The 11,972-nt window shown below is 36.8% G+C and overlaps 1 protein-coding gene across 1 annotated transcript; it reads left to right on the top strand.

Moving 5' to 3' along the window:
* Positions 1–73: 73 nt before the first annotated feature.
* On the top strand, positions 74–9,247 carry LOC146687297 (uncharacterized). Its single transcript, XM_085439468.1, has 6 exons — positions 74–1,159; positions 5,689–5,988; positions 6,073–6,357; positions 6,778–6,864; positions 8,149–8,198; positions 8,621–9,247. Exons 1-6 carry the CDS (start codon positions 1,102–1,104, stop codon positions 8,840–8,842), a joined length of 1,002 nt encoding a protein of 333 aa, XP_085295594.1. The 5' UTR covers positions 74–1,101; the 3' UTR covers positions 8,843–9,247.
* The last annotated feature ends 2,725 nt before the right edge of the window (positions 9,248–11,972 follow it).

Genomic DNA, 11,972 nt, shown 5'->3' with positions numbered 1-11,972 from the left:
TACTATTCCTTGAACACTTCTGTGATCACTTTGTTGGATCCCCTTATTTTTTTTAGTGTACAAATCACACAAAAAGTGGAACAGTAGGATACATCACAGGGGAGTGCTGGGATGTGAGAATGTGGAATAGTAATAGTTAGAAATGAAGTGATCCATGAGCTTAATGGATCTGAATAGGATGAAAAATACATGCTTTGTAATACTTCCTTCACATTATGAGTGTAAAGTGTCTTTAAAGACCAGCTTAGTGACTTAATCTTATCTTTGGTTTTCTTCATCCTCCTCTTGTACACCACTTGACCCACTTGAACTTGTACCACCCTGGAAACTATCTCTGGAAGACTCTCACTCTTCTAGGAAACATCTCGCACCATGTGGACTTTCCGCTGCTTGTCAGGGAATTCTCATCTCATTTTGTACTTTCCTGCCTTTTGTAAACATTTTTATCTCTGAGCCTGTTGTGAGTCTTCCAGTTATATGATTAGCTGTGACAGATATGCTCTTATTTTAGTCAGTTTATTAATCCACATACTACTAAACAGCGTTTCTTGCCTCTGATATACATAATTAAAATGATTGTGTATAGGTCTTAGTCAGCTATGCTCATGTGGAACCATCTGTTTAGACTGGAAGACTTCAAATGAAACTGCAATTGAGGTTTAAGTCTTACTGATACTATGTTAACCCCAGCTGCATCCTACTGAAACCCTAACATAAATTTATCAGCATGTTTACAGATTTGTAACACATCTACCAAACGGAGCTTGGCTAACATGATCATTTTTCTTTGGTTCAGTCATAAAGGGGGTGGGTGTCTAGTTGGATGTCTTTGTCTCTCTTTGATGTCATTTCAAGCACTGACACGTGCCAAATATACATTTGTATTGCTTACAACACTGAAAATAACCCTTTCATTGCTCATCTTGTTAACAATTATAACGGAAAAGCCTCTTTAAACTATTTATTTCTCACTGAAACTTTTTAAATAAAAACTAAAAACAAATAAACATTAAACCAACCCAAAAAAGGAAAGAAAAGCTGACAGGAAGTCTGGTTTGTCAAAACGTTATGCTGCTTCCTCATTGATCATTTGAGAGAATCATGACTTGTGGTGTAGTCTTGTTTGCGCTACTTTTGTTCTACATAATAGAAGTACAAGGTAAGAACTTGTTCTTTTTTCACAGCTACTGTGTTGTTATTTTTAAAGAACTTTACACAATACAAATCAAATAACAAAAATGCTGTTTTCAGTAATGCCTTTATTTTAGTCATGATGCTAATAAAATTCAAAATGATACAGTAAATTTAGTTTCTACTGAGATGTTGATTTAGTAGTGTGAATATCTGCTCACATTTGTTGTTGGGGCATGGGGGGAACAATAACATATCAATACTGCCTTACTAGGATAATCTACTCAATATTATCAACATTGCTTTGAAATAATACAGTCGTTCAAATGTAGTATGTACTTAAAATATGACGTAGAAACACAAATGAATCATAACTCTGTACACTAGATACTGGAAATACTACAAATATAAACTTTATATAAATTTCTTCATTAACAAACAGCAGACTCATGAGCTGACGCTAAAAATTTTTTGGTCCTCTTCTACACTTTGCACAGGTCAGCCTGTAAGGTTTATTTGGTGGCTTAGTTTGTAATAATGCTGCTCCCCTCGTGACAAATCTTGAGCTCCACCAGAGTCTCAGCGCTCAGCAGTTTGTATGAGAAGGGTTTAATTCTCTATTAAAAACATACCGATTCTATCTTGATCCGAATTACCTCACTGAGAGAGACAGAGACAGCGCTTTCTCTTCCGTATCTTTATCGGGTCTGCTGGAGTTTTATTCAGTAATTTTTGCTGCTAATGCCAGAATGCTGGTTATTACTGACGTGTACGGGCTGGATTTTATTTCTCCTTAAATTATGGCTCAAAGTTAGTATCACTCTGTGGCTTTAGCATCACAGTAATTTACCTCACTGTCTCAATCTTCTCTTGATTTATCTCTTATCTCAGCTAATCTGAGGCAAAAATGCATTTATGAGGATACAAACTGTATTATACTGAGCCTTAAACACACTTTGATCAGTTAATAAATATCTTAATCTTATTTTAGAAATCTTACATCAATCTTGTTAATGCAAGACAACAACTTGACAACAAGCAGCTTTTATTACAGCAGCATTAATTTAACATATTGTTTTTAAATTTTTTATATCATTTAGCAAGTTATGGAAGGAATTTGAATATGGAGTTACAGTTAATGTTTGAATAATCTGTGCTACTTTGCGCCACCGTCCAATCATTTGTTTTCATGAATGCTCAGCTGGTCTGACATTATCAATTATGGGACAGCATTTTCTCCTCTTATTTCATAAAGTATGATCACAGTGCATCCTTTGCTAAAGTAATAAATTAATAAAGGAAGCACTGAAGCTTCTTTTCCTTTGGAACTGAACAGAGCAAACAATTCTTAATATGTCCACCACACAGATACTCAGATAGGTCACTTGAGTCATTTAGGGACCTTCTTATTCTATTTGAAATGACCCAAGAAGTTTCTTATTTTAGCAATATTGCATAGATGAAATAAGGCAGTCCTAAGTTTTTTTTTAAATGACTGCAATACTGGGTTACTGGAGACCACAGTAACCCCATTCATATAGGGCTAGGGATATGATCTGCTTTCACCGATTAACAATAAATGGGTATCATCTTCATAACAATAAAAATAAATCCAGTGTTTCATATATAAAATAAATATGAACCCAGTGCAGTAGGTATTCTATTGCTATATTTTGATATCTGTAATACAGGTCTCTAGACTAACTTTTTGCCACAGTTGCACTGGTGCACCTAACGTTTTCTCTTAGGAAGCATATAACAATGAAAACAATCAAAGTGGAATAACTTCCTTAAATTATGTTGAAACGCTGGCAACATTAATGCGATTTTATCCTACTGAGCGCTAAATCATAGAAAAGGTCTGAGACTCAAAACTCTGAATAATGGGCACGTACAGGGGAAGGACATGGGAGGAAAAAAAATTAAGATGAACTTTTGCGAGATCTCGCAAAACTAACTCGGGATCTGATCTCGCAAAATAGACTGCATACTTCGCAGGTCGCATTTGAAGGTCGGGGGTGTCCAAATTCCTGGGCTGCATCCTCCTGAGGATGCATTTGTTGGCCTATTACGTCACAGCAACGTGACGAAGGCTGTCCAAATTTGTAGACTCCTCCGAATGCAGCCGACAAATGTGTCCTCCTTTTCCCAGAATTTGAAGGATGGGTCGGAGTATCCTTCGTGGCCTATAGCATGGCCCAGCCAATTCCAGTTTTCAACAATGGCAGCCGCTACTAAGTTTTTAATATTACTCTTATTACTCTTTCTGGGTATCAAAATTAACTTTTAACATATTTTCAGGCGAGAATGTAGCTGTGTGACTTCAAATATCTGCTCGGTTTATCAAGACATCACATATTTGCAAAAGTGCTTTGACGTTTTCGGAGATGTCTGCTACCCACCAGCTCGATAGCTAGCCGGGAGCTCGAGGGTCACTAGAGCCGCCGAGAATGGCACAACTCCCGGCACATCATTTTCAGATCACTGCGGTCTTTCGCTGCTCAGGTTAAACATTATATACTGTATAAGTCACTTAGACAACCTAAAAATGTTATTGTTTGGCTTTTTCAGTGTTTTATTTCTTGGTGAGTAAATCGGTTCGGCTGAGATTAAAGTTATTAGATTAGATTAGATAAAATAAAACTTTATTAATCCCCCTGGTGGGTTCCTCCGGGGTTTTCACACAGCTGAAAAAACGTCAAACAGAAAACTGATTAAACAGAAGTGTGAGATGGTCGAGAATTTACACCAGTGTCCTGTTATATTTTAGATAGCAAGGAGCAGACAGCTGAGTTTATTAAACTGCACTGAGACAGCGGTGACGCAGATCTGAAGGCTAGACCGTCCCATTTCACAGCCGCTCACCTCTGGCCTACCCGACCTTCTGAGGACCCAGGCCACGTAGACCGCGAAGGCCGGGTCCTCAGGAGGATGCAGACCATGAATTTGGACATGACGACATATGCTTTGTAACCCAACCTATCCCAGAATGCGGCCAAAACATTTGCGAGATCTCGCAAAACTTCAGTTTTATATTTTTTTCTCCCATGTCCCTTGCAGGGCTCCGTATTTGGTTGATGTATAAACTAGAGTGAAATTCTGTTTTTCAGATGTGTTTGAGGATTTTGGCAGTTAGTAAGACTTGATTATTAAAATCATTCACCACCATGAACTTTGACCAAACATTCACTAACTAATACATAACACTTTTCCTCTTTGGTGTATCTGAAATCATTTTGAATATTTTTTTTTTTATGAATTTTGAGGGTATTTTGTTTTCTGGTTGATTTTCTGTGACCTGTGAGAAGACAGTGTCTGTAGGGATGGGGTCTTGGTGGGTTTTTAATGAGGACGTAAGCAGCTGAGAGATATGTAAGACTGCCTCTCTGCTTCCTGGTCTCAACGCTGCATAGATATGTTTTGGGTGGTTTGATATATTCATTCATATCTCTAGCTATTAAAGGTGCACCACCACCGTGGGATGTAACCTGTAACTCCAAACAACCAGGTTTATCTGCCGTGTGAAGCCCAAACCATTTTCTGGACATCGTAGACAGCAAGCAGTTAGATGTGACTAAATAATAATAAAAATAATCAAACAAATAAATAATAAAAAGCTGCATTTGATATAGGAGTATTGATGTCAGGGTTTTGAATTTTTCTGGAATATTCTTTTGGTTTTTAAAGTTTGATCTATGTTTGAACCTTGTATAATGATTATGATATAGTTTCTTGGTTCTTCTGTTTGCTATCTTTGCTTCTAGTCCTTGGTTCCTTGTTAGACGATTTTAATTCCCTTCTGTCTTCAGTATGTCCCAGTCTTCCTTTCTGGAACAGACTTCTTTTCATGCTTTGGCTTCTGTCTGTGTCAAGTTCAGGTTTCCAGGTCAGTGTTAGTCATTTCCTTCTTTACTTTGGTGACCTCTTGTCTTCAGTTCTTCTTCCGGTGTCTAATTATCTCTGATTTGTTTCAGTTATCTTCCCACCTGTTGTGTTTTCCCTTGTTGTGTATTGTCTCTGTCTCCTTTTGTCCTTTTTTGTGTCCTTCCTTGTAGTCTGTTCTCCATGAAGACTCATAGATTTATCCAAAAGTTTGATTCTGTTCATCTCTGTAAGAGAAATATTTTGTCACTGATCCAAGTGACTTCTTCAGTCTTGGATCAGTAAAAACGCTGCACCCAGATGAACAGAATCAACTTTTTGGGATTTCCTTACCTGGATGATTGAGCATGCATCAACACACTTATGTTTTCCTTGTTTTTCAGTCTGCATTATTCTGTATTATGTTTAAGTTCAGCAATAAAACTGCCTTTTAGTTTACCTCCCTTGTTTCCAACTCCCGCATTTGGGTCTGACTCTGCCTGCCTCACAGTCAGCACTGACATGTTTTTTGGACAGGAGAATTAAATACTATTGCACATTAATTTTAGTGATCTTAAGTTGACATAACCTTTTGTCATTGTAGTAACTTTTACTATATATAGTGTCATGCACACGGTTCTGATATTAGTGTTGTTGTTAATTTTTTAATTCTATTTTTAAATTGTTTTCTTTTAGGGCTACAGCCTGTGTTTCTGCTGCATGGAAAGGACTTACACCTGGATGTAAACAAAAATGTTACTCTTGACGAACAGATAGATTTGTTCTGGAAATTTAATTCCATTAACACTATAGCTAAATGTGTTGTTAATAAAGATCCAGTAGTGTATAACAAATATGCAGGAAGGGCTGAGGTCTTTGGAAAAAATTACTCTTTGAAATTAAAGAATGTACAACACAGTGACAGTGGAGATTATGCTGCAGTTGTGATCAGCGAACAAGAGCAAAGGGTAGCTGAATACAAGGTCATAGTTCAAGGTAGGTTTCTCTTTTCACTGTTATTTTGAAATGTTGATACGTTATAGACGTGTTTTAAATACTTTAACACCTGTTGTTCCCCAGATCCAGCCACTCCTGCCAAACTGACAGTAGAGTCAGTGTCCAAGAGCTCAGACTCCTGTAACCTGACTGTGACCTGCAGCACAGTGGACTTTAACGTCAGCAGTAGTTTTAGATGTGATGGTAAAAACTGCTCTCATGCAGAAGAAAAGGATTTGAAGGCCACAAAAAACTTTTCCTCTCTAATTGTTTACCTGCAACAAGACACCATTTTCTGTAATCACAGCAACCATGTGAGCTGGAAAGAGACTAACGAGGTGCTCAAATCTTACTGTGAAACAGAGACAGGTGAGAATAAAGTTCACAATGAATGAAAAACTGAAATAACCAGATTTTAAAGGCCTTGCTGTGTGGTGTTTGGATGTTCTCCCCATGCCTAACTACATGTCCAAAAACATGTAGTTTGTGGGGTTAACTCAACTGATGACTGAATGTAGGTGTGAACTGACCACCGACTGTGAATGGTTGTCAAATAAAAAATCTGTATTGCCTTCTTAAAGAACTTGTTTAAGATACCCCTGGTTGTGGCAGTTTGCCACAACCAGGGGTATGTAATGTAATATTGTAGTGATCAGTAAAAGATTTACTGCTATAATATATATATTTTTTGCAAATAAATTATGAAGAAGAAGAAGATGGATAGCAAATCAATCCTAGTACTGAACTTGGTCAGAATTTTTGTGATATAATAATTTCATTTCATTTCAGTTCCCAGTCGAGCCATCACAATTGCAGCTCCGATTGTTGTTCTCACCTTGTTGACTCTCTTCATTACCCTTTGTGTCATCATGAAATGTAAGTGCCAATGTTTTTAGTGAACTGGTAATATGTAAAGTACACACAAATAAAATTTTCCGTTTAAGCATACACTTTATACAAATACACATTCCTCATATGATTAGGTAATGCCATGAGAAGCACAGATGAAGATATACTTTAGTACAGTAAAGATCTACTTTGTGTATGCTCTGTGTGTGTGTTTATAACTGTGTTCATTCACTCTGAAGTGAGAGATTTAAGAAGTCAATTAAAAATGAATAACAATATCAACTAAAAATAAATAATAACCAAGCCACTGAAATTATAAAACAAAGATGGGGAAGCGGTTAGAAGGAAATTCTTGAATTAATTTTGTTCTTTTCCCTTCTCCCCCCTTTTTAAAAAAACAAAACAAAAAGGGAGAATGACAGAGGAGAAAAAGTTCCCTAGCGATCGTGGCTCAAGAGTTGGGAGTTCGCCTTGTAATTGGAAGATTGCCGGTTCGAGCCCCGGCTTGAACAGTCTCGTTCATTGTGTCCTTGGGCAAGACACCTCACTCGTTGCCTACTGGTGGTGGTCAGAGGGCCCGGTGGCGCCAGTGTCCAGCAGCCTCGCCTCTGTCAGTGCGCCCCAGGGTGGCTGTGGCTACAATGTAGCTTGCCATCACCAGTGTGTGAATGGGTGGATGACTGGATGTGTAAAGCGCTTTGGGGTCCTTAGGGACTAAGTAAAGCACTATACAAATACATTCCATTTACCATTTAGCTGTGCCAGTGTACATGTTAAAGTATAGACTTGGAAAACACTGGAACAGTAAACATTGTTTTATTAGCTTTAGGAGGTCGTGTAATGATGGTTACAACAATTCATAGGCAATCTTGATGTCCACAACACATTAGAGACAATTGAAATTTGCATCATCTATGTAAAGATGCACCTTGTCTATAAATATATCATAAATATACCTCAAACTACTCAAATATTATATAAGATGATAAATGTCAGTGTTAAACTGATATGTAGTGTATATTCTGTGACTATGTGGGGGTTACAGTGTGGTCATTACAATAGTACGGCTGCTGTTCTTGTTTGTGTGTGTGTGTGTGTGTGTGTGTGTGTGTGACTATGACAGCTTCCATAGGCATGTTTTTCACACTTAATGAAAGCTATAAAAATATAAAAATCACTTTGACTGCAAAGAGGGATGAGTTTTTTTTCTCTCGCGTTGTAAATATAACACTTAAATAAGGAAATACAATTTTTCGTGCAAAATCTAAATTTCAAGCAAGTCAATCTATATTTTCTATGACTGACTTACAGGTAAAAGTAAAGGAGGGAACCAGGAAAATACTATATATGCGGTTCCTGAGGTAAGCGGAAACTTTTTTTTTGAAAAAAAAAAAAAAGCAGAAGAAGAACCTCTCCCACTTTGCTAGTCAAACTGCAGGAACAAATGGTTTAATTGTGAGTAATTAAATTATTGAGAACAGATTTGTTTCCATACAAAATCCTTTAAATTTTAAACTGGACTGAAGTCTGCAACTACACATGAGCAAAACTGTTTTACAAGCCACTTTCTAAAACCGACCCCATCTCCTTTCTACACCAACTGTTCCATCTAGCTGATGCTGATGCAGATCCATCCTTATGCTTATCTTGTCACATTTAGACATCACTGTTTGTGACAGTCTCTTGCATTCAGACTTCTTGGCTTATTATTGTATAACACATGTAAGATAAATGATCATGACTATTACATTTTCCTAACAAAGCACTTTTGATTTATTTCCAGGACATCATTCCAGGCCAGACTCAAAGTCAGACTCCCTCAGGACACGAATCATGTAATTCTCCAACATCTACTTATGCTTTGGTGGAGTTTCATACTGGACAAAAATCCTGTAAGACTGAAAACATCCCCAAGCCAGAGACAGTGTATGCTCAGGTTGACAGAGCTGCAAAGCCCAATTCTACAGTCCAACAACAAACACCCAGAGCTGAAGAAAACCAATAACTGTATTTATAATGATCAATAGAGTTCACCGATGTACCATATGTGTAAAATGTGGATGTTCATGTTACTCTGACCAAGAGAGAAACATGTTAAACAGAAGATATATGGGTCTGTTCACTCACATGTAGCTCACTTTACACACGAGACGCTGATTTATATTGTGGTCTAACTTAAAGATAGGCAAGGCAAGTTTATTTGTATAGCACAATTCAACAACAAAGTGATTCAAAGTGCTTTACAGAGACATTAGAAACAAGAACAAATAAAAAGCATGATTTAAAATTGATTAAAACAAGCAAATAAACTAACTAACTAATTAACAAACAAACAAACAAGCAAACAAACAAACAAACAAACAAACAAACAAACAAACAAACAAACAAACAAACAAACAAACAAACAAAACCGTATATAAAATCAAAACAGATAAAATCAGAACAGTAGATAAAATCAGTAGTTAAATGTAAGTTTTGAAATTTAAGCTTAAAGTGTGGATTTGGTGCTTTATTCAAATGCAGCTGAGAACAGGTGAGTCTTCAACCTGGATTTAAATAAACTGAGTGTTTCAGCTGATCTGAGGCTTTCTGGGAGTTTGTTCCAGATATAAGGAGCATAAAAGCTGAATGCAGCTTCTCCGTGTCTGGTTCTGACTCTGGGAACTGATAAAAAGCCGGATCCAGATGACCTGAGGGATCTGGAAGGTTCATACTGGGTCAGGAGGTCACTGATGTATTTTGGTCCTAAACCATTCAGAGCTTTATAGACCAGCATCAGAACTCTATCCTCTGATGGACAGGCAGCCAGTGTAAAGCTCGATTTTTATCTTAATTTGAATTAACAGAGCTAGTTAACCCAATTTTTATTCTTTCAAAGTCTTGTTTTTGAGAAAATAAAATAGGCACAGAGTTTAGAGACATACCAACAAAGTGGGTAGAGTCAGCTGAGAACCAATGAGTGTATGTGCCTGCAGAATATTGTGAAATATCTGCAATATTTAGTTTGTAATGTTATTACATTAATAACATTACATTACACGTGTATATGTTTCTTTTTATCATATATAATGGTTGTTGCATCAGTAAATGTGTCCGCACAAGCATTTCACTGCATCTTGTGTGATTGTGCATGTGACAAATAAAGGTTGTTTGTTTGTTGTTGGTTTTGTTTTTGTTTAATTGTACTCTAACTGCTTTGGATTTGTGTATAATAAAACCAAAGCAGTAGTCTTTAATTTTAAAAAATATTCTACAGTCGTGAAAATGTGAAACTATTTATAGCCAGGTAAAAATGGCACAAGTCTCAAAGAGGAGGAGAATACATGAACTAACACAGTACATGTAAGTCTTAAATGAGATGCCAATCTATTTGAATGCATTTAAATTGCATTTAAACCATTTATAGGCAGATTAGTTAACATCCCCTTTATCACACTGCAACACAGCTAATCATACAGATAAATTACCAATGGTCATTTTTTCAAACTTCACAAATGCTACGTGGTTGTGAAAAAACAGTAGCCATAGGTGTGTAGTCTGTATGGGCTTGTGTGCAGTTGTGGCAGCGATGGAGAAAACAGAAAAGCAATTTATTCTGAATTTTTTTCATGTCTAGTCAGACTGACTGCAGTAATGTGTTTTCTTTGTAGAGATTGAAACAATAAAGGGATTAGCACCAAGTCAGTTTGAGAGACTTTAATACATGTATGTGGATTCCACTTACATGCAATAAGGAAGAACATCAAGATAATATATAGTGTCCATCCCCTTTGCCCATACATATTGGCACCTGTATGATAACCCATATCTCCCAAAGGTCACAGATCACCACTTACCTTTGGATGTCTGTAAATGCACCTGAAAGCATATGTCACGTGAACCACATGAAACTAGATGTATGTAACACTAATTATAAGTGCATGTGTGTGTGGTGTGTATGTATACTTCTCAATTTCATTTGTTTTTTCACAGATGTAAGAAAAGCCTTTGGATTCTTTTTGATCAGAAGTGGTTTTCTCCTTGAACTGTCCCATGGATGCCATTTTTTCACCAGTCTCTTTGTTTTGTCAAATCATGAACTCTGACCTTCACTGAGACATGTGAAGCTTGGAGTTCTTTAATGTTGTTCTGGGTTCTTCTGTGACATTACTTTTTCAAGCCATTCGGGAGGGGCTCAGAGTAGAGCCGCTGCTCCTCCACATTGAAAGGAGCCAGTTGAGGTGGTTCGGGCATCTGACAAGGATGCCTCCTGGGTGAGGTGTTCTGGACATGTCCCACAGGGAGGAGGCCCCGACGCAGACCCAGGACATGCTGGAGAGACTATATCTCTTGGCTGGCCTGGGAATGCCCTGGTGTTACCCCAGACAAGCTGGAGGAGGCGGCTGGGGAGAGCGAGGTCTGGGGCTCTCTGTTTGGGCTGCTGCCCCTGCGACCCGACCCCAGATAAGCGGAATGAATGTATGCTTATCATACTGTGTTATTATTGATGTTTTTCATAGGTTTGAAAAGAATATGAAGAAATTATGTTTTTTTGTTACTGGCTTCCAGCTTCAAATTGTTTCAGGATTTAAAATGTCTATTCTTGAAGTATTAAGTCATTGTTAAATAGTTTAACTGAATTTACAACAAAGAAAAGAAAAGGAAAAAAAGTTTTCCTCTGAAAATGTTCTGGTACAAGGACTGGACTGAAAATGAACCAAATTCGTTTCAAATTATTATACTACAACCTTCCATTCTATGGAACGCCAGGACTGCCATAATGAATTAATTAAATACACCATTAAATAATTAATTAAATGTGGCAATAATTAATTAAAATTGGAATTAATTAATTAAATAAATAGTTATGATATATGTAATTAATTAATTATTGACACATTTAATTAATTATTTATGTATTTCACGTTTTAATTAATTATTGACACATTTAATTAATTAATTATTGACATATTTAATTAATTATTTATGTATTTCACATTTTAATTAATTATTGACACATTTAATTAATTATTGACACATTTAATTAATTATTTAATGATATATTTATTTATTTCATTTTGGCAGTCCTGACGCCTGGCTCTCATCATGAAATAATTTTATCTGTCAGCCTCACCCATCAAACTCAGGGGGCGGGG

Source organism: Copadichromis virginalis, linkage group LG18 (genome assembly GCF_057382275.1).
Source record: "Copadichromis virginalis isolate Kocher_CV1m ecotype Utaka linkage group LG18, C_Virginalis_male_GT1.1, whole genome shotgun sequence".
Lineage (NCBI taxonomy): Eukaryota > Metazoa > Chordata > Actinopteri > Cichliformes > Cichlidae > Copadichromis > Copadichromis virginalis.
The sequence above is the reverse complement of the archived record's forward strand: the minus strand, read 5'-3'. Positions and strand labels throughout refer to the sequence as shown.

What these genes read in the sequence shown, in the direction of transcription:
- LOC146687297 (XM_085439468.1), top strand. Translation starts at nt 1,102, where the DNA reads ATGACTTGTGGTGTAGTCTTGTTTGCGCTACTTTTGTTCTACATAATA. An exon ending in TTACTGTGAAACAGAGACAG is followed by an intron (nt 6,358 to 6,777) that starts GTGAGAATAAAG and finishes ATTTCATTTCAG; the next exon opens with TTCCCAGTCGAGCCATCACA. An exon ending in CCTTTGTGTCATCATGAAAT is followed by an intron (nt 6,865 to 8,148) that starts GTAAGTGCCAAT and finishes ACTGACTTACAG; the next exon opens with GTAAAAGTAAAGGAGGGAAC.